The following is a 19931-nucleotide window of genomic DNA, read 5'->3' as shown; positions in this document are numbered from 1 at the left end:
TGCTATTGCCCCAAAAGATTCTCGAGCATCTAACCTTGTTATTTAACGTTCCTAAACTCATCAAGAAAAATAGGAGATTTCATTGGCTGGATACATCGTACTTTGTATCGATATCGTTAGCCTGTGTTACAGAATAGCTTCGTCGTTATAGCATCGTCAGCGCAAGCAACAATCGTCGCTACGTAACGATAATGACATCGTCTTTACAAAATTAGAGAATAGACATACAGGGTTGTAGTATTTGTAGCGCCATGTGGATTTCCGTTAATTTCGTTGAATGTTGAAACAAAGTTGTTGAAAACAAAATTATTTTAAATAAGCAATGTTGTTGCAACGTATTTTTACGAATGTTTTAATTTGTCAAAAAATCTTACGAATTTATATACAGAACTAATACAAATTTCAAGACGTTTCCTCCTTTGCACATATATTCAGAAGCATAAAACGAATGATACTTAAAGATTATTCACCTTTTGAAGCGAGCAAATTCTTCATCATTCAAATTAAATATATAAACACTTTTTGTTTCCGTGTCAGTAACTTCTAATTGTGGCATTTTAATATACATTTTACAACTTATCTTCACTTTTGATTCACATTTCCCGCCAAATGCTTACAATGCTTTGGCTAACCCATTTCTCGAGATGAGACATTTTTGGAGCGGAAGTGGGAGCGAAAACGATGACGTAATGATAACGTCATAGGCATTACTGGAAGCGTCAAGTGGACCAGCCAATCGGTGCTCCAAATGCTTTGTAGCGTTTGTAGCGTCAAGTGGACCGCAGCCTATATGAGTTATATGGGCATCAATATATTAGCTATTCTAGTTAACGTTTCATCGTTTAACTATGAAGTAATGATATACTTTAGATTGTCTTAATGAAATTATCTTATTTTCCGGTTATATCTTTTCCAGGAAGTTGTCATTATCATGTATTTTTCGTCAATTTGTACTAATTTATTTAATCTCATCTCATTATTCTCTTTTATCATTTCAGGACTTTGAACGAGAGTTCCCTAAAGAAATGGGGCGTAATACCGATGTCCGAATATTCAGATCCTTATCATAAAAGGTGAAAATAGACTCGTGAAAAAATTTTATTTAATCAATTAAATTCAAACTTAAAAAGAAAAATTTCAGACAGCCAGATTGTTCGTTAATGATACATGATCTGTCAGATTTGCTTTAAGTATAAAATCGTTTGTACTACTTTTTTTTACAATTCTCAAAATCCCTATAATAATTTATCTTCCTTTGCGAGTAGACCAATGACGATGGGCGAGATTGGCTGTTTTCTGAGTCACTACATCGTATGGCAGAAGGTAATAAAAGGCATTTTTAAGTGGAAAAAAATATCGTTAATTACTGACGTAATATATATTAGGTACTAGAGCACGGTTATAAAAGCGTTATGGTGTTGGAGGATGATGTTCGCTTCGAGCCATTCTTTCGACAGAAAGTCGATTACGTTTTGGCGGAATTGTATAATCTCAAACTTGAATGGGATTTGGTGTAAGTCATATTTAGCAAAATTTATTATTTTCCAATCATTTTGTGTGTTGTTTCATAATTCGATTATATATTTTGATCAGTTTTCTACGATTCTACAATTTACCTTATTTAAAACTGGCATACAAAAGTAATGGTTATATTGAAAAATCAAAGAAAAAAACAGATTAAAATAAGAAAATTAAAGCTTTGTTGTACCAGCTTACAATTATAACAGTGGTAAAACTGATTTAATAATTTTCTCGCTCTTTTGAATTTTATAGACAATGAAAGAAAATTTATTTGATGAAAATTAATTCTGAGAGACAGTCAGGTCTAAAATTAGCACATTACATTTTTTCACAATTATATTTTAGATACATGGGAAGAAAAAAATTGATGAAATCAGAGAATCTAGTGGAAGGATCTACATTCTTGGTACGCGCAGGATACAGTTACTGGACTCTTGGTTACATCTTGTCGGAAAGCGGAGCGAAGAAATTGATCGATGCTTTGCCTCTCGGGAAATTAATTCCCGTTGACGAATTCCTTCCCATTCTTTCGGACACGCACCCTGAGTATGTGAAATGATTGATGTTCACAGTTTTAGGAAGTGTATACGTGTCTCATATTTCGCGGAAAAATCAACATTCGTATTGGAATCAAAAAGAATAATTTCAGGAAATATATACATATATGTATAAATTATATATTAACGATAAATCTTATAAAATCCGATCGAACGTTGTAAAAGTTGCGATTTCACATTATGTAATGTATCCTTAGGAAGAATAAATTAGGTGAATCTTAATATTCATTTTGATATTTCAATAGGAAACAGTGGGCGGCTCAATTTCCCACTCGGGATTTGATTATCTTATCTACAAATCCACTTTTAATTTATCCGTCGCATTATACCGGCGAGGATGGACACATTAGCGACACGGAAGACTCAAAACTCGTGCATAATACTTTTATCAACAACTTAGAAAAAGAAGAACTATAATCAAAGGAAAACCATAAGATAAGAAAAAATAGTAATTTATCTAGTCGATGAATTCTGCCAATAATCTATTTTATATAACAAATTGAATCATTTTTTGACATAAAATACCTATACTGCCGTTATATTACCATGTACTATTAATTTGTAGTTTATACTCGATTAACGTATAATATAGGGCCATTTTAATGTCGCCAGTTTTTTATTATACAAACAGCAACGATAATGTACCAGTGGCGAAATAAAACATCTCCCTGCGTTGATTGTACTTCATCGTGCGCTTGTATTTAGCTCAAACGGATTAATTAATTTCTAAACATCTTTAATTATTGCGAAAATTGTAAATTTATAGGACTTTTAACAGTTCAGTCTGCTTTATGTGCCCACGAGAGATGATGCAGTCATTATTGGACACCTTGTATACAGGAATATGTATACAGGAATACCCTATATATCTTATATATCTTTTCATAGAAGAGGAAGATGCTATAGTTTTATAGATTTCTTTGAAGAAACATTTATTCAAGTATAGATATTATGCGAATAAACATATAAATATACTTTTATTTGATATCGATTTTATAGGTATATGAGAATAACATAAATCATCGCTTGCAAAACGTTGCATAAAACACACAAAAGTGTTTTTTTTTTATATTTTTACATATATTGTATGTACCAACATTGTAAAAAAATATTTGAATGTGTATTATACGTAAAAATGTGCCAAATAAAAAAATTCTTCAAATATATTTCGTTGATTACCAAAATAATTTTGGACAAAATGCATTTTGGAATTCTGCTCTTTATATAATATATGTGATTAAATTTTACTAAAGTGCATAGTAAAATTTTTTGAAATACCATGTTGTTCCACGATTACTTAAAATTCTCTCTGTGTAAGGACAAAATAATACTTGCTTTTATTTTTTTATATGTTATGTGTAATAAATGTTTAAAAAATTTTAAATAACATTGCCTGCCCATAAATAATGTATCTAACTTCTTAATTTGTTCAGAAATATTATGCATGTGTGAAGGTAATATTATTTTATAACACTCTGTATAAATATAACTTAAAAACAAAGGCTGCGTTCCGTTTCACGCACGATGCGCATGATGCAGCTTTTATTCTTGTTATTCACGGAATAAATTGTTAAACAAGGATAAATAATGCATTATGCACATCATGCATGAAATAGAACGCAGTCAGAGTTATTAATGTAACACATATGTATGTACAGTCATAGCAATGAGGTTGCGACACTTTTTTTCGGATGAGTTTAAAAATACGCGGTCAAGTTCAGGATACGAATCCCTCTCTTGTGCAATGAATGAATATGATCGTACGAGGTTTGTCAAATGTCTATACAATGTGTAGCATAAATTTAAATGTTGTGCATCGCGCGAAATTCATAAAATATGATGTCAGTAGAGCACGTTATAAGCAATATAATAATTTTAATAATTTAATAATTAATTAATAATGAATTAATAAAATTAAAGTATATTGATAATTGAAGTATATTAATAAAGTATATTAATAATATACTTAATAATAACACTTAATATACATAATATTATACTTAATAATTGTCAGGGTATAAACGTATATTTGTATATATATTTTTTAATATTATTGTTACTGTTATTTACAGAGTTCTTGATACCGGGGATAAGAGGAAAGCAACGGAATAATCTAGACTCGAGTATCGGGAAAGGAGTATCTATATTCTTGAGTATTACAAATAGACGACTTGCTCGTGTGTAAAAGGATAACAGTATATATTAATATTAATGGCGGCTATATCGACACGTAACCCCCTCTGTCCACATCTCGGATCAGCGCCACCTATGGTCCAGCAGGGGTAGTCTGTGGAAGCGCACTAAGCGCGCGAATAGAAAATTATGAGAGGGTTCCATTTGCTACATCCCTCTCCCCCTAGAGGTGTAAACATTAGTCTAATAATTTTGCGGGTGTAATTATTCTTCGTCCGCTACGAGTCCGCTTTTCAGTCTGTTCAGTGATCTCGTTCTCGGGTGATATTCCTCCGTTTTCAGACGTGACTCGTTTTGCCTCTGATAATGAGGAAGGCTCGCCAGCATTTGAAGATTGTTTGTACTGATCTTTGAACTGTCTTGATTCTTCGCTAGCTTCTGCTGTTGATAGTTTTAGGGAGTAAAGCCTCTGTACTGGGCGTACTAATTCTCCAGAGGCTGTTTGGAGCTTGGCTACACGTATCTTCCCGTCCTGTCCAGGAAAGATCTGAATTACCTTCCCTAGCGGCCAATCCAAACGTTTCAGCTGATCGCTGCCAATGAGTAAGACGTCTCCTACATCGATGTTGGTCTGAGAAGCTTGGCTCCGTCTATTATTCTTGCGAGATAATTGTCCCAAGTATTCGCTTCTGAATCTCTGGCGTAGATGTTCGCGAAATGTCTGACGATACTTGATTCTTTTATTGAGCTTCTCAGCGGAAGCGATTGCGTCTAGATCCGGAATCCCGCTGTTGCGTGTGTCTTGTAAAAACAGCGCTGGTGATAATGGAATCAGTTGGTGAGGCTCTTCTGCGATATATGTGATTGGGCGGGAATTAATAATAGCCTCGCAGTCGCATAAAATCGTTGTAAGCTCCTCATAGTTTAGAAAAGCTTGTCTTAACACCTTCCGTAGAATTTCTTTTACGGAACGGACTAGTCTCTCCCACCATCCTCCCCACCAAGCTGCTGAGGGAGGGTTGAAAATCGATTGAATTTTCTCCACTGAGCCGTATTCCTCGACCTTTGTCCAGTTGATTTCTTGAAGATTACGGCTGGCTCTTGTGAAGTTGGTCCCGTTGTCCGTGTATACTGTACAAGGCCTTCCTCGCCGCGCCACAAACCTGCGAAAGGCTTCTAGGAACAACTCAGTAGATAAGGATGTTACTAATTCCAGGTGGATGGCTCTATAAACTGCGCAAGTAAAGAGGCAGATCCACGCTTTGGTACCGTTTTTCAGAAATAGTGGGCCTGCATAATCTCTATGCCTGTAATCTCGAAAGTTGTTGCGTCTCTAACTCGGTTTTCTGGTAACGCTACTGGCGATGTCTCGATTTTCTTGGCGTCGTATCTTTTACATATGATGCACTTTTGAATAACTGATTTGATTGTGCATCTGCTCTTAATAATCGAATATTGTTCACGTAACCGATTCATTGTGATTTCTGTCTGTGCGTGATTTAACTTTCTATGCGTGAACTCGATCAACTTGTTGACAATTGGATGGCCGCAGTTCAGCACAATCGGATAACGAAACTCGAATGAGTCCTGTCTGTTTGAAATTAAGCTCTTTGTTCTTAGAAGTCCCATTTCATCAGTGTATACACATAAAGTGTTCAGTCTGGGATCGTTGGCACCTGAAAAACTTTCTTCTTGGACTAATCGCAGCAATATTAGTTTCGCTAATTGGACTTCCTTTGTTGATAATGGTGATTTAGACCGAAAATCGTTCTTTTGGCGGCTGTTGTTGATAAATCTTCTTATCCACGCCAATGTACGAATAATTCGAACGTAGCTCGATGAGGTTGATAGACGCTCTACTAAATCTCGCTTGCGATGATTCCTATTCACATTGTTCCCGTCCTAGGCTATCAATTGAATATCGTGATATATTTTTCTTGCTCTTGTGGTTTTCTTAGTTTCGCTAGCTATTAATTTTTCGTCTGCTATGAGATCTGAGTTTGGCCATAACTCTGGCGAGAGCTTGAGCCATGAAGGCCCTTCCCACCAGCGAGATTCTAGAAGTTGTTTTGCGTTGCAGCCTCTTGAAGCAAGATCTACAGGGTTCATTTCTCCTGGTACGTAACGCCAAGATTGTGGATTATTTAATTGGCGTATTTCTTGAACTCTGTTCCAAACGAACGTAGCTCATTGTGTCTCTCTCTGTATCCATGCCAAGACCGTCGACGAATCCGTTCAGCTGTATTGTTTGATCTCTGGATTCTTCAAGGCATTGACCACGTTGTTCATTAACCTGGCTCCTATCGAGGCGCTTAATAGTTCCAATCTTGGGATTGTTGCTTTTTCTTTCGGAGCTATTCGGGATTTGGCTTGTATGAAGTGCACTTCTATCTCGCTGTTGTGCTCGATTCTAGCGAAGATTACCGCCCCATAAGCTGTCTGACTTGCATCTACAAAAAGATGTAGGGATAAGGTTTCGCTATTCTTTAAGGCCCATCTTGGGATCTTCAGGTGACGTAAATGTTCTAACTCTTGTTGCCATTGCTGGAAGGCTTCTTTGTCGTTGTTCTCGACTTCTACATCCCAGTCGGTATTCTTGTTCCACAATCTCTTAAGGAGCAACTTAGGTTTGAGTTGTACTCGGCATGTTACTCCAAGAGGGTCAAATATTTTTTGTGTAAATGATAGAATTTCTCGTTTTGTAACCTTGACTGGAGTTTTCTGTGACAATGTTGTAGGCGATAACATCAACATGTCTTCTCTGACGTTCCAAAACAGTCCCAGTACTGGAATCTCCTTGTTGGGACCTAGTTTGTTCGAATATTGCCACCCTCTTAAGTCGAAGCCACCTTTAGCCAGAATTGAAGTTGCTTTCTCTTTAAATAATATCGCTTCTTCTTCAGAATGAGTGCTGGTAACACAATTGTCCACGTAGAAGGACCGTTTCAATTTTTGGATGATGCTCTTCTCGTGGGTGTCTTCGGTTTCTTTTAATGTTTGTTTTAAATGAAGATCAATAGTAGCCCCTAGTAAAAAAGGGTTGCTGGCGATTCCAAAGACTACTCGACAATGTCGATATATTACAAACTCGTCCGGGCCTTGCGATCTTTTCCACAAGAATCTCATGACGTCGCGCTCCTTGAATGCTACGCTGATTTGTAAAAATGTTTTCCGTATATCAGCAATAAGGCCAATTTTGTTCTCTCTAAATCGTAAGAGCAGCGATGAAATGAGTTCTATAAGGTTTGGTCCGGTTTCTAGGCACTGGTTTAGAGATGGTTGATCTTTTCCTTGAACTGATGCATCGAAGACCGGTCGAATACGAGTTGTACTTCCTTCCTTGATAAAGGGTCGATGTGGTAAGTAGAAGCTTGAATTACTCGTTTCTGCTTCCGGAACTACTTCTATGATGTCTTCTTTCAACCACTCATCGAAGATTTTCTCGTATTCATAAAGTAAATTTTGATCGCGTAACCTCTTTAGGGTGTTCTCTAGTCTTTTCTCTGCTACTTCTCGATTTTCATAGAGTGGAGGGTGGTTCTCCTTCCAGGGCAGGATCACTTCATACTTCTCTGCCGAATTGATCCTGGTAGTTTCTTGAAATTTTATCAGAATTTCTCTGTGGTGTTCTTCTTTTGATAACTTTTGAATTGTGGATCTTCGATGCCGAGAACGTCGAGACTCCACATGTTTTCTGGACTTGCTTCTGAGGAGAACATCGCGGAGATCATCAAGGCAGTGTCTTCTTGTCGCTCGTCGGGGACTTTTCCTATTAAAGTCCAGCCGAGTTTAGTTTCCATAGCGATGATATCTTCAATCTGTCCTTCCTGTGTATAACTTACCAAGAATGTCTGCTCCTATGAATATGGATATCGGCTGCTTATCCGTACCTATATCAGAAAGGTTTATAGCTTTCTGTCGTAACTCTTTTTGCCTTTTTCCCTTTACTGGTTGCAAAATATTCTGGCAAATTGCGTCCTGATGGAATGCCACGAAGTTGCATGCGTATGTGTCATCCAGTGAGCGTAAGTTAACTCGATAACATTTATGTTCTTGAGGTGCGGTTTTGGTACCGCCAAAGAGTAGGTGCATCATTGTTTGTGTACCTAATTGTTTGAAATCCAGTTGCTTGACCACGTGTCCTAGGATATAAGAACGATGTGAACCTGAATCGAGAAGTACTGCGCGTAGTACTGCGCGTACTACTCGTTCTTTGCAGCGTTCATTAATTTGACACGTAATGTTTGAAGAAATACTCGCGGACTTAGTGAAAGATTTGCTAAACTCTGTCCTTCTGTTTTCTCTTTTATATCATTAGCTGCTTTTGGCTTGTTCGAAGACATGAAGCGACACATTAACAAAACATGCTTTTTGCTGCACCAAGCACACTTTACATTGTGTTTACATTTCTTGCAACTGTGACCTACCTTGAGACAGTAGAAGCACGCATTCTTATCTTTCACTATACTTGTTCTTTCTTCCATGGACATTTTCTTTGCTTTTTCACACTGGGAACTATCGTGGCTCTCGTTGCAGAAAATGCATTTAATAATGCGTGTCTCCTTAGCGTTGAGAAGTCCTGCCGCTGTCGGTATTTCACTGGGCTCGGTCTTCGAATTTTTGGCTTTTTTGTCTTTGTTGTCCTTTGTGCTTAGATTGAATCCGTTGACTGCCAAAGCTATACGTTGTTCCACTTCGACCTCGGACTGCAAGAAAGTCATTAACTTAGTCAAACGTTCTTTCATATCTGTGATACCCGCCGCTGAAGGATGTCTTTGCCACGCTCTCAATAATTCTTCTGGTAGAGATGACTCGACTAGGGGATACAGCATAGCTGCACACATTTCCATGGTGACGTCCAGCGATTCTAAAGCTCTTAAATGAGTTTCTAGCTTATAAAGATCAATAATTGGTATCTTAGAATCTTTTTTAGATGCGTTAGTTAATACTAGGTTAAGTAACTCACGGATGTATAATTCTATTAACAGCTCTTTCTTACCGAATCTGCTTTTGAGACTGTCAATGACCTTGTCATAGTTCTCGGAGGTAGGGGGAAAACTGTTGACGAGCCCGTGCGCTCTGGAACCTTTAACCATAGCTTGCGTAAGGTACTCGAATTTATCTTTTTTGGCGATCGCTTGATCTTCGTGAATATTTTTAAATAATTTTAAATTAAGAAGCGCCATAACGGTCAGAACGTTAAGATGTTGAACTATTGTAAATTCATTTAAATGAATTAATTTCAGAAATGATAATTGCGTGCCGATATGGTTGTCGGACTTTCAATGCAATCAAGGTCTTTCAATCTTATTATTGTTTATACACGCGCGCTGTGAAAATGCGTAACTCTCTATATATATAAATTATTGCGAAGAATAATGCTAAGGTCTCGGTAGTCTAAAGGCTTAGGACGCTCGCACGGAATGCAAGAGATCCGGGTTCGACTCCCGGCCGAGGCATTATTTTTCGCAATAAGTTTATTACAGTTTTTAAGTTGGGGAATTTGGGGGGATTATTAATATTTTCAGATTTGATTGCGTTGAAAGTCCGACAACCATATCGGCACGCAATTATCATTTCTGAAATTAATTCATTTAAATGAATTTACAATAGTTCAACATCTTAACGTTCTGACCGTTATGGCACTTCTTAATTTAAAATTATTATGTTTAACATTAGCGGTCTTTCAATCTTATTATTATTTTTAAATAAGCTCCAAAATAGGAGCCATTCCTTCAAGTCCCCGCTAAATTTCTGTAACTCAATTTTAGGAAGCTTGAATCTCTTATCTTACATTACTTGATTGGCTCGCGATGTGCCTGGAAGGTTATGTGCAACGGGGGGGACATCGGCGCGCTGAGGCGGAGGTTCGGTGTATCGTAAAACTCTCACCTTCCTCTGTTGGTATTTGATACGATACTCGTCGGCTCCCTTCGTCTCCTTTATCATCACGTCTTCTTGTATATCTTCCGAGTCCTACATTAATTGAACCAGCTGCTCGTTCAATTCTTCCAGTTCACTGGCCTTTTCCTTGAAAAATGCGTACAACGCCTTGATTTCGTCTACGTTACGCTCTTCCCGTTCGATCTCGTTGCGTAACGACGTGTATGTTCTAGTGAATGCCGCCCGCACGACCGATCGCAATTTCCGAAGTTTATCCATCGTGTCTCAAAGAGAATCACTCCCGGTGTCCTGACACGGTCGCCAGATGTTACTTACAGAGTTCTTGATACCGGGGAATAAGAGGGGATAAGAGGAAAGCAACGGAATAATCTAGACTCGAGTATCGGGAAAAGAGTATCTATATTCTTGAGTATTACAAATAGACGACTTGCTTGTGTGTAAAAGGATAACAGTATATATTAATATTAATGGCGGCTATATCGGCACGTAACCCCCTCTGTCCACATCTCGGATCAGCGCCACCTATGGTCCAGCAGGGGTAGTCTGTGGAAGCGCACTAAGCGCGCGAATAGAAAATTATGAGAGGATTCCATTTGCTACAGTTACGTCCTGTGGACTCCACGATTCTTTTCTTTCGTGGAAGATTGATCATCGTCACTCGGATATCAATTATGAAACATAAGTAGTTAATAACAGTCTTAGACTGTTTATGGAGAGAATCAAAGGATAATCTACTCCCTTATCTTTCACCACATATCTAAATATCAACCACGGAGAGTTGGAGACGATAAAATTTCAGACGTAGAGACCACGTCTGTTCAAGACAAAGGATCGTAGTAGATTCCTCTTTCAACAGACGAATAAATAATTGAATCAATTCCTAGTAGTAACTCCATACCCTTGGAGGTAAAACGCAACACCAGTAACCAATGCTAATTGAACAAAGACTAGGTATCAAATTGCTACGGAAGTTTCGAAATCACAGATTAAATTTTTGAAACTCGAAGAAGAATCTGTTTATCGTCATCTAATACCGTGAGTTCATAACTGGCGACGATCTTTCTAAATATAATTCTAAGAAGAGACCGCGAATCTAGCGATAAGTTTCACACGAGACAATCAAAGTTTACACCTTTTATTATATAATATGGATTGCTAGCAGCAACTTCAGACTAGTAGCTAACCCATGCATTAGAAAGAGAGGATCATGAATCAATCATCTCCGATGTTAAGCCCCACCTCATCGACTAAAAGCGCGGCAAATTCAAATGTACTTTAAATTGTATCTGTTATAAGATATTTATATTTTTAGTTTAACGGGTAGAATTAGTTTAGTTTTTACTAAATTTGTAATATGTACTGTGTATTATGCGTTATTATTGTAAATATTCACATGAATATTAAAATATAATGATAAATATTGAAATATTTAAAGACAAAAATAAAAAAAAATAGTATAAAAACAAGATTATTTAATCTCATTTTAAATAAATAAGAGATCAAATGTGATATCCATAGATTAATATAATAAAACTAGATTATATTATATAAATTGAAAACAATTTTTTTAATGAAATAGAATTTGCATATTACACAATGCAATCTAATAACATTATATAGTTCGCAAATTTTGAGCAATTTTTAGTGCAAAGAGGAAACAACTTTTTTAAGTATTTTGAAGTGCTGAATTCGGATCTGTTGTAAAAAGAATCGAATCGAACTTTTAAAGTAGTATGTTAGTGTAACACTGTTAAAATAGAATTTATGAAAAAATTATCATGAAACAGTATTGTCATATTGCACATTTGTCGCTAAATGTTTAATTTTTTCATTCATCTAATTCTTTTCAAATGATTTGAGTACAACAAATGATGAGCATGGCGAATACTAGGATTTGATGATAATTGAGAAACGTTATCAAAGGAACGCAAACATGTTAGGTGGCTACTGCTGGACTTCAATACGTACAGTGAGTACAAAAAGTATTCGTACAGGGGAAAATATCTTTTAAAAAAACTTTATTTTTTTAAATTAAATATTATCCAGCAAGAAATGAGACGAATTGATGTCGAATCGATGTTGATACGATGATTTCAACACTAATTCGACGTCGATTCGACGTTTAATTGATGATAATTTCTTGCTAGGTAATTAAAAATTTTTTCATAAAATATAAAATAGACTGTATGTTTCTTAAAATTATATATACCAAAAAGATGTGTATTAATTATAGAAAATATATCATTTTTCTTTGATCTTGTACGTAGGCTGCTGGAAAAGTTTCTGCAAACAATATGAAAAAAAAACATGTAAAATTCGGTAAATGGCTTTATTGTTTTTTGCCTTTAAGATCGATACATGTTTGCATACGCTCGAACCAATTTTCGAAGCATTTTTTCCACTCTGAGGCTGTAATCTCAGAAATCAGTGTACGAAATGTTTCAACAGCTGCTTCAGGCGACTCAAATCGCTAACCACGCATCTTTTTTTTAATGTTTGGGAACAAAAAGAAGTCATTAGGTAATAAATCAGGTGAATACGAACAATGAGTCATCAATTTGACATTTTTACTGGATAAAAAATCAACGGTTTGACGTGCTGTGTGACAGCTGGCGTTGTCATGATGAAGGATGATGCGACGATTTCGGTTTGTTCTACGCAATTCATTTATGACTTCTGGCAAACAAATTGTTGTATACCAATCGGTATTTACAGTCCTTCGATCCTCTAAAGCCACGGTTGCCACATGTCCGGTATAACCGAAGAAACAAGCAATCATTTGCTTGGCAGCACTGCGTGAACGAACAACTTTTGTTGGTTTCGGTTCATTTTGAAATACCCAAACAGTGGATTGTTGTTTACTTTCGGGCTTATACGAATAGATCCATGTTTCGTCCCCAGTAACGATGTTCTAGATCAAATTTGACTGACCCCGGTTGAATTTCTTGAGCATTTCTTTGCTTCATTTAACACGAGACTGTTTTTGAGCTTCGGTCAAATTGTATGGGATCCAACGAAACTGTAAAGTTTCCGTACGTTCAAGTGATCATGCAAAATCGTATGTATTGCTTTCATGTCAATGCCTAAGGATGCTTGAATCTCGCGGTATGTCATATGCCGATCTCGCTCAATCATTCACGCACAGCATCAACATTAGTGGCAACAATAGACGTGGATGGACGACCTTCACGGAATTCGTCACAAAGAAAGGTACGTCCACGCTGGAATTCGGCAAACCAATTATAAACAGTCCTATTGGATGGTGCTTCATCCCCAAAAAGCCAAATGAAGTCGATCGATGCATTGTTTCGGAATTAGATTACATTTGTAATCGTTAAAAATCATTGCCCGAAAATTTTCACACGAAATTTCCATTTTCTCACAAAATAACTTCTTTTAAAATACTATGCAAACAAAACTAGTTGGCTTGAGTACAAACTGTCAACTGAATTATAGGTTAAAAACGTCTAATTTTACGGATATGATAGTAGCAGAGCGTTGGCGCCACTGGAAGTACTAGATTGCAGAAACTTTTCCAGCACAGCCTACGTATAAGTTAAATATACAAATAGAATAATTTTAATATAGATTTAATATAGGTTTACATTAACCAAACATCGTTACAAATAAGTACATATATTAATACTAAAAATGAAGAACTACTATGGTATTACCATTCTTTCTATACATCCTTTTTAATCTGTATTGAAATCTAGATTTTAATCTACGTAGAAATGGGCATAAATGTTCTAACTTAGAAGTAAAATAAGAAATAAGTATTTACTCTTGTTTATATGTGCGTTTGTTATATTATATCTTCAAAAATGCAAACATTATTTTATGTAACTTTTCTATTAATAAAGTTTAATTATTTTTGTAAATTGTAACATACTTTTATGAAATAATAAGCTTACTTATCATATATATCACATTTTCATATGTATCACATTTTGAAATATTTTGAAACGTTCAATGTCGTTTTCATCAATGTAAAGTAACTTTAATCTCGATCCACTCACACGCGTGCGCGCGCAAAAACCATTCTTTCTACAAATCTCTTTTTAATCTACATTGGCAGAAACGAGCACGACTGTTCTAACTTAGAAATAAAATAAAAAGATAAAACATCTATGATATACTTTAAAAACATAAACATTATTTTATAACTTTTCTATTAATAAAGTTTAACTCTTTCGTAAACTGTAACTTATTTTTATATAAAACCTACACTTATTTATCACATTTTGATAAACCTTGAGTTTAATCAGTGTTTGCCTAACTTTTATCTTCTTTTTCTAGCAATCGTTGCATTACATCTTGTATTCCTTTGAAGTAAAGCATTTTTTCTTTGTGCTTTCTCTTCTTCTTTTTCGTTCTTCCTCATTATTTAATATATATTCTTCTATAAATGCATTTAACTTCTTTTTTCTTTTAATACCTACAACCATAACCATAAATATTAGATATAGAACTATAAAGTGTAATGTATTTCACTATCTGTATAAGAAATGCTGTATCTTACCTCTTTCTTCTAATATATTCTCCTTTTTCTCTGTCTCATTTACATGTGACCCTGCCACTGATAAGGATTGTATCCAAGGTTTATCAGCAAATAGTTCTTGCATTATCTAAAGAAATATACGACAGAAGAAATATTTACGATCAAATTATATTGTATGTACAAATTCATCGTAAAAGCATACATATATTTTTATTCAAATATAAATTTGAAAAATATTCTATGCCTGTAAATACTCCCATTCCTTACGATTATTTCCGCTCTTTTTGTTGTGGTCTAAAATAGCTTTATACATTCTTTTCATTGATTGAAATTTTGTTGAACATTTGACCCCTGTTACGTCATATCCTTTCTCTTGTATAATTTTGGCAATTTTTTCTCAATATTGCTTTACAGTACCTTTACAATTACGAAATTGATCTTTATATTCATTATATATTTGCAATAATAATGTAGTTTCTGCTTTATTCCATAGATGTGTACCTGCAATTAAATAGGAATATAATAATTTAAATATCTGATATGCAAATTTATCTTATCAATATTTAATTCACCTTCTGTACTTTCCGACATGCATTCGACAGTACTGAAGTGCTCGCTAGACGTACTTGCTAAAATAAAATCACTTAATTATATAATCTGATCACATTTAGAACATTAGCTTACTGCAACAGTGAGCTAATTTTTAACAGTTTTTAAAAACAATATTGTTATGTCCGTCCGTGTGTTCGTCTCATGCGTCCGCACGACCGCCTCGTGGAATCCGCTCGTGTCGCGAACGCGCACTCCTGAACCGCCGAAATAAAGCACACGAGTATAACAAAAGGAACAAGAAACGTTTATTAAAGAAGAAACACAAGAATACTCCGTATTAGAGTACAACGAACGAGATATATGATTGCGGATGAAAAGACACGTCCGAGCGCTTTGACGGCTTCTCTCTAAATCTGTTGAAACAACGACAACTTATTGCCAGGCAACGCGCTCTTCTTCCCTCAAAGACGGCGGACTCTGACATGCATAGGGCGCCGACACAACTCGGGCATAACAATATAAATGGACTTTCAAGTTAAAGTGATAAGAAAAATATAAGTATATAGGTTAGCTCAATAACATTGTCAAACTTGTGATATTAGTATTTTCCTCATTTTAACTTTAGAATTAATTTACTTTATTTTTACAAAATGTGGAAATTGGTCCTTTATTTATATAATAATATTACCCCCCCATTATTTTTAACTAGTAACGTATTACTTTCTACAGATTGTATGGCAGTGTCTCGTTTAGCTTTTCCCAGTAATTGGGTAGCAAAATTTATATTTGCAAATTAAAATAATATTTAGATTTATGACAATTGTAATCACTAATTGCCTTTATACCTGTTCGTGCTTTCTCCGCATCCAACCTGTTTACAATTATTTTATATTCCTTATTATTTTTAACATCTATGAGACAGATTTCTTCCAAGGACGCCGCCATGTTTCTACTGCGAATGCTTCACCTCGCCAGCTGCAGTAATGTAAGTAGGAAATGACGACAAAATCTATGACGTCATATACGTATAATAATACTCTCAAAGTTTACTACAATGGCTGTGTTTCAAAATTGATTGCCAGTGCTGCGTGTATGTCGTCATAAGTGCATACTACCAATAGCGTTCCAATTTTAGTAAGCATGCTTTTCATGCAAACGCAGCTTTCATTTTTGGAACGATATTTTGAGTGCTGTTAACGTATAGCGACTTCAGTGAAAAGAAACAAATAATCTAGAAGTATGGAGAGAACCATACAGAAAAAATTTTTATTTGAAACCATTATAAAATTAGCATTCGATTCTAATGCTGAAGAGTCTAGTGATTCGGATTCAGAATTAGCCGAAATTATATATAATTATTTCGAAGTATGAATAAATAAATGTGACCACAAAAAGCTGACTACAAAAAAATTATAAATCTACTCACTACTTCTTGCTTTCTCAGCATCTTCTACCAAAATATTTATTTTAAATTCAGTATTACTCTCAGCATCAATTAAAATTAACTCCTCCATCTTTTCCGCCATCTTTGTGCTGTAACTGCCTCACCTCTTCAGCCACAGCAGCCGCAGCAGGAAATGACGACAAAATTAGTGACGTCTTTACTCTCTCGCAGCACTGCCACAGCGTGCTACGATGATTTTTGGAACGGTATTAACAGTGCTGCCAGCGCTGGCAAACAATTTTGGAACACAACCAATATATATCGGAACGGCATTCGCACTGCTGCCAGTGCTGGCAGTGCATATCGGAACGCACCCATAGTGATAGATCGGAGCTGTCCAAAGTCGATGTTTTTTGGCTTAAAATCGAAATGTGTCGGTATTCACACCTATTATCGTTCCTACTCCTTACTTCATTGCTGTTTTGTCATAGCATGCGACGCTTGGTCTCAGGGACGACACTAGATTGAAATCATTAAAAATTTTTAATCTATGTCTTTCACTATGTTTAAAAGTATTTAGAATACTTTTAAACATAGTGAAAGACATAGATTAAAAATTTTTAATGATTTCAATCTAGTGTCGTCCCTGAGACCAAGCGTCGCATGCTATGACAAAACAGCAATGAAGTAAGGAGATAGTGAAAGACACAGGTCAAAAACTTTTAACGATTTCGGACTATGTGTCGTTCATGAGATCGAGCATCACGCGCTACGACAAAACAGCAATGAAGTGAGGAGTGGGAACGGTACGTGAATACCGACACATTTCAATTTCAAACTAAAAAAGACCGACCTTGGACAATTTTGTGATAAATCGTAAAACGATGGAGAGAAAAGAAGCTAATATATCAAGATATCATTTAATGAGTTTAATACGATGTTTCATCTGTTTTTGTAATACTTGATGAAAGATGAAACGAGTAATATAAATATAAATGTATAAAATAATATTACCGTTATATTCAGGGAGATCGGGGTTTTGCAGTCGGTTGTCACACGGGATCGATTGTCAATAAGCTAACCCAACCATTTTTTTTTTACTGTAGATTGTTGATTAAATTGAGTAAAATGGTTTGCGCCAAAATCGTGTTTATTACTTACACACAATGTTATAGTCAGCCCGTTTTTACCAAACATACAGTTATGCCAATAAAAAAAGACATAATTTCGTATATTTCCATTTTTGCAGATGCGTACTGTAAGACAAATTTCATTAAATTAACTCATCTGAATATTTGGTTTCAAATTTCTTAAAATTTAGCGACTTTTATTTCTATATTAGGTGGTTTTCGTTTATTAATAAGCATTGTATTATTTAAAACATTTACCAAATGAAAATGTAATGATTCTTATCCCAGATCCAGAGTTCAGACTTTCATAAATCATGTGCGATCATTTTGTGTCATTATATGTATTTTGTAAATATATGAGACATCTTGTGAAACAAAATGTGTAAGCGAAAATGTTATAAACGTGTACCAATTTATGTATTTTATATTTTATGTACATATTTTATATTTTATGTGAAGGGATTTAATTCTATTTTATATTGTATTACATTTTATTATATTGTTTTTTGTGTTCTATATTTCAGTATTAAAATACATTGCATAAAAAATAATAAATTGTATGTAAACATAAAAACATTCAAATTTAGCAAGCACAAAGTTACACATAATGTACCTCTTAGGTATAATTTGCCACATAATGTAATTGTAACATAATATGTTACATTACAATTATGTTGTTACATGTAACTTGGTGTTTAAAATAAAAAAGAGAATCGCCGTCAAAAATCAGTGGGGATGTGGTGGAGGGCCTATCTTTTGATCTTTCGAGCTAGTTACTTAAAAATTATCGCAATGCAAATGTTTAAATAGCCGCATTTAGAATTTGTGCAGAACCGTACGAAATTCATCTCAAAAAAGAGCACTTATAGCGTTTATCATTAGATCTGTTCTTTTTAAATAAAGTTTTTGCACAATTCATCTTTCTTCCTTCTCTCTTCACGTTGAAAAGAAAAAGAGAAAAGATTTGAGATATACAGGAATGTATACAGGAATTTGATTTGTATACAGGAATGTTATCTCCATTGAAGAAAAAAGCCGTATAGAACATAAAGTCTATACAACGTTGTACATATAAAAAATGAAAACGTTAGCTAATGTTAGGACAACGTTAGAAAACACGTTGTAAGACTTCCTTATAACATCTAAATATTTCAATTAAAATCCTCAGATGGTTCCTATACGAGGCATACAATATATTGTCTAAAATTTTTCGTGAAAGTATGCTTTGTAACTTTCTTTATGTACACAGATTCGAGAGAATTTTCTCTTTAAATTTACTTTAAAAATTAAATAGTCGTGGAACAGATATGTATGTATGTATGTACATACACACAAACTTACGGTTCTGAAGCGAATACTGCAACGGAAAACATTTGAATGCGTTACGGCATGATAAAGGCTGCGTTCCGTTGCTTGAGATATCATTTTATCCTTGTTTGACACTGTGTTTGGCATTATGCATGCAATGGAACGCAGCCAAAAGTATATCATATTTCTACAATCGTTATATGCCATGTTTAGATTACATTTAAAAACAATATTGTAAGGTAAAACGTTATTTTTTTTCCATTACTTTCTGTGAACATTTAAACATTTTTACAACGTTATAGGAACTTTATGTTCTATATGGGAGCAGAAAACAACGTATCAGGCTAATGCCATGTAAAAATAGATATAGGTTTATCGAAGTGTGCTTTATTATCGTAATATGGTCGCATTAACTGTCTCCCTCTCAATATGCGCATTGACGCTCTTATAAATTCCATTCTCACATATGCTTACTGGAAAGAGCATCAAGTTATCAGCATATCAGAGATCATGTGGGGGGGGGATGTAATATACATATATCGCTATACGAGTCAGAGTCAGTAATCGCTCGACAATCATGAACATTATCTTCGAAGGAAAACGCATCCTTGTGACCGGCGCTGGTCAGGGTACGTCTTTTTTTCATATTAATTTATATAATTTTGTGAATTTGAATTCTTCTGTGTTAATTTTTCTCATAAGGTACTATTTAAAATTAAAAAATCAGTACTTCTCTTAAATACATTGTATCGCTGTTGCTATAGTTTGCAGTCGACTTTGCATTGAGATCAATGAGATCGAGAATATATAGTATTTATCTATAAAATAATGCAATAATGAAGGAGTAAGAAAGTGCAATGTCTACTTTAAAACATTGTATTTTATTAACAAAGATTAAAATAAGTGCGTGCGTGCGTGCGTGCGTGCGTGTGTGTGTGTGT

General features: G+C 35.1%; 5 protein-coding genes across 8 annotated transcripts in view; 2 read left to right on the top strand and 3 right to left on the bottom strand.

The window, feature by feature from the left end:
* Nucleotides 1–996: 996 nt before the first annotated feature.
* On the top strand, nucleotides 997–2999 carry LOC108722747 (glycosyltransferase 25 family member-like). 4 transcript variants are annotated; one of them, XM_018448022.1, is made up of 6 exons: nucleotides 997–1073; nucleotides 1142–1190; nucleotides 1266–1323; nucleotides 1386–1513; nucleotides 1867–2067; nucleotides 2324–2999. In XM_018448022.1, exons 2-6 carry the CDS (start codon nucleotides 1168–1170, stop codon nucleotides 2493–2495), a joined length of 582 nt encoding a protein of 193 aa, XP_018303524.1. In that variant the 5' UTR covers nucleotides 997–1073; nucleotides 1142–1167; the 3' UTR covers nucleotides 2496–2999. The 4 variants fall into 4 exon arrangements, with proteins under 4 accessions (XP_018303524.1, XP_018303526.1, XP_018303525.1 ...); XM_018448023.1 differs by having other exon boundaries at nucleotides 1013–1073; nucleotides 1146–1190; XM_018448024.1 differs by lacking the exon at nucleotides 1142–1190 and having other exon boundaries at nucleotides 1006–1073.
* A 1450-nt stretch (nucleotides 3000–4449) lies between these two features.
* On the bottom strand, nucleotides 4450–5840 carry LOC108722745 (uncharacterized). Its single transcript, XM_018448016.1, has 2 exons — nucleotides 5519–5840; nucleotides 4450–5444 (listed from the first exon to the last, which is right to left on the bottom strand). Exons 1-2 carry the CDS (start codon nucleotides 5838–5840, stop codon nucleotides 4450–4452), a joined length of 1317 nt encoding a protein of 438 aa, XP_018303518.1.
* Nucleotides 5841–6446: 606 nt separating this feature from the next.
* On the bottom strand, nucleotides 6447–8306 carry LOC108722744 (uncharacterized). The gene is made up of 3 exons (XM_018448015.1): nucleotides 8054–8306; nucleotides 7855–7980; nucleotides 6447–7807 (listed from the first exon to the last, which is right to left on the bottom strand). Exons 1-3 carry the CDS (start codon nucleotides 8304–8306, stop codon nucleotides 6447–6449), a joined length of 1740 nt encoding a protein of 579 aa, XP_018303517.1.
* Nucleotides 8307–14390: 6084 nt separating this feature from the next.
* Nucleotides 14391–15578, bottom strand: LOC108722743 (trihelix transcription factor PTL-like). The gene is given in 5 exon segments (XM_018448014.1): nucleotides 14391–14473; nucleotides 14476–14553; nucleotides 14638–14743; nucleotides 14861–15117; nucleotides 15189–15578. Coding segments are annotated over 5 exon segments (543 nt in total). The 5' UTR covers nucleotides 15208–15578.
* Nucleotides 15579–19554: 3976 nt separating this feature from the next.
* The window catches only part of LOC108722752 (L-xylulose reductase), a 12282-nt gene continuing 11905 nt past the window's right edge, over nucleotides 19555–19931 (top strand). Inside the window, exon 1 of the mRNA XM_018448034.1 lies at nucleotides 19555–19619. Coding sequence (XP_018303536.1) covers nucleotides 19568–19619 — 52 coding nt within the window. The 5' untranslated portion in view covers nucleotides 19555–19567. The remainder of the gene's footprint in view (nucleotides 19620–19931) is intronic.

The sequence above is a fragment of the Mycetomoellerius zeteki genome, unplaced genomic scaffold (assembly GCF_001594055.1).
Source record: "Mycetomoellerius zeteki isolate Tzet28-1 unplaced genomic scaffold, Tzet1.0 scaffold216, whole genome shotgun sequence".
In the NCBI taxonomy this organism is placed as follows: domain Eukaryota; kingdom Metazoa; phylum Arthropoda; class Insecta; order Hymenoptera; family Formicidae; genus Mycetomoellerius; species Mycetomoellerius zeteki.
The sequence above is the reverse complement of the archived record's forward strand: the minus strand, read 5'-3'. Positions and strand labels throughout refer to the sequence as shown.

Excerpts from the sequence above, each read along its gene's own strand:
- LOC108722747 (XM_018448021.1), top strand. The coding sequence starts at position 1,168 with ATGATCTGTCAGATTTGCTTTAAGTATAAAATCGTTTGTACTACTTTT. Across the intron at positions 1,324-1,385 it reads ACTACATCGTATGGCAGAAG|GTACTAGAGCACGGTTATAA; the intron begins GTAATAAAAGGC and ends AATATATATTAG. Across the intron at positions 2,068-2,323 it reads CTTTCGGACACGCACCCTGA|GAAACAGTGGGCGGCTCAAT; the intron begins GTATGTGAAATG and ends ATATTTCAATAG.
- LOC108722745 (XM_018448016.1), bottom strand. The coding sequence starts at position 5,840 with ATGGGACTTCTAAGAACAAAGAGCTTAATTTCAAACAGACAGGACTCA. Across the intron at positions 5,445-5,518 it reads AACAACTTTCGAGATTACAG|TTTATAGAGCCATCCACCTG; the intron begins GCATAGAGATTA and ends TTACTTGCGCAG.
- LOC108722744 (XM_018448015.1), bottom strand. The coding sequence starts at position 8,306 with ATGATGCACCTACTCTTTGGCGGTACCAAAACCGCACCTCAAGAACAT. Across the intron at positions 7,981-8,053 it reads CATAGGAGCAGACATTCTTG|GAAAAGTCCCCGACGAGCGA; the intron begins GTAAGTTATACA and ends GGACTTTAATAG. Across the intron at positions 7,808-7,854 it reads CGAAGATCCACAATTCAAAA|AAACTACCAGGATCAATTCG; the intron begins GTTATCAAAAGA and ends TAAAATTTCAAG.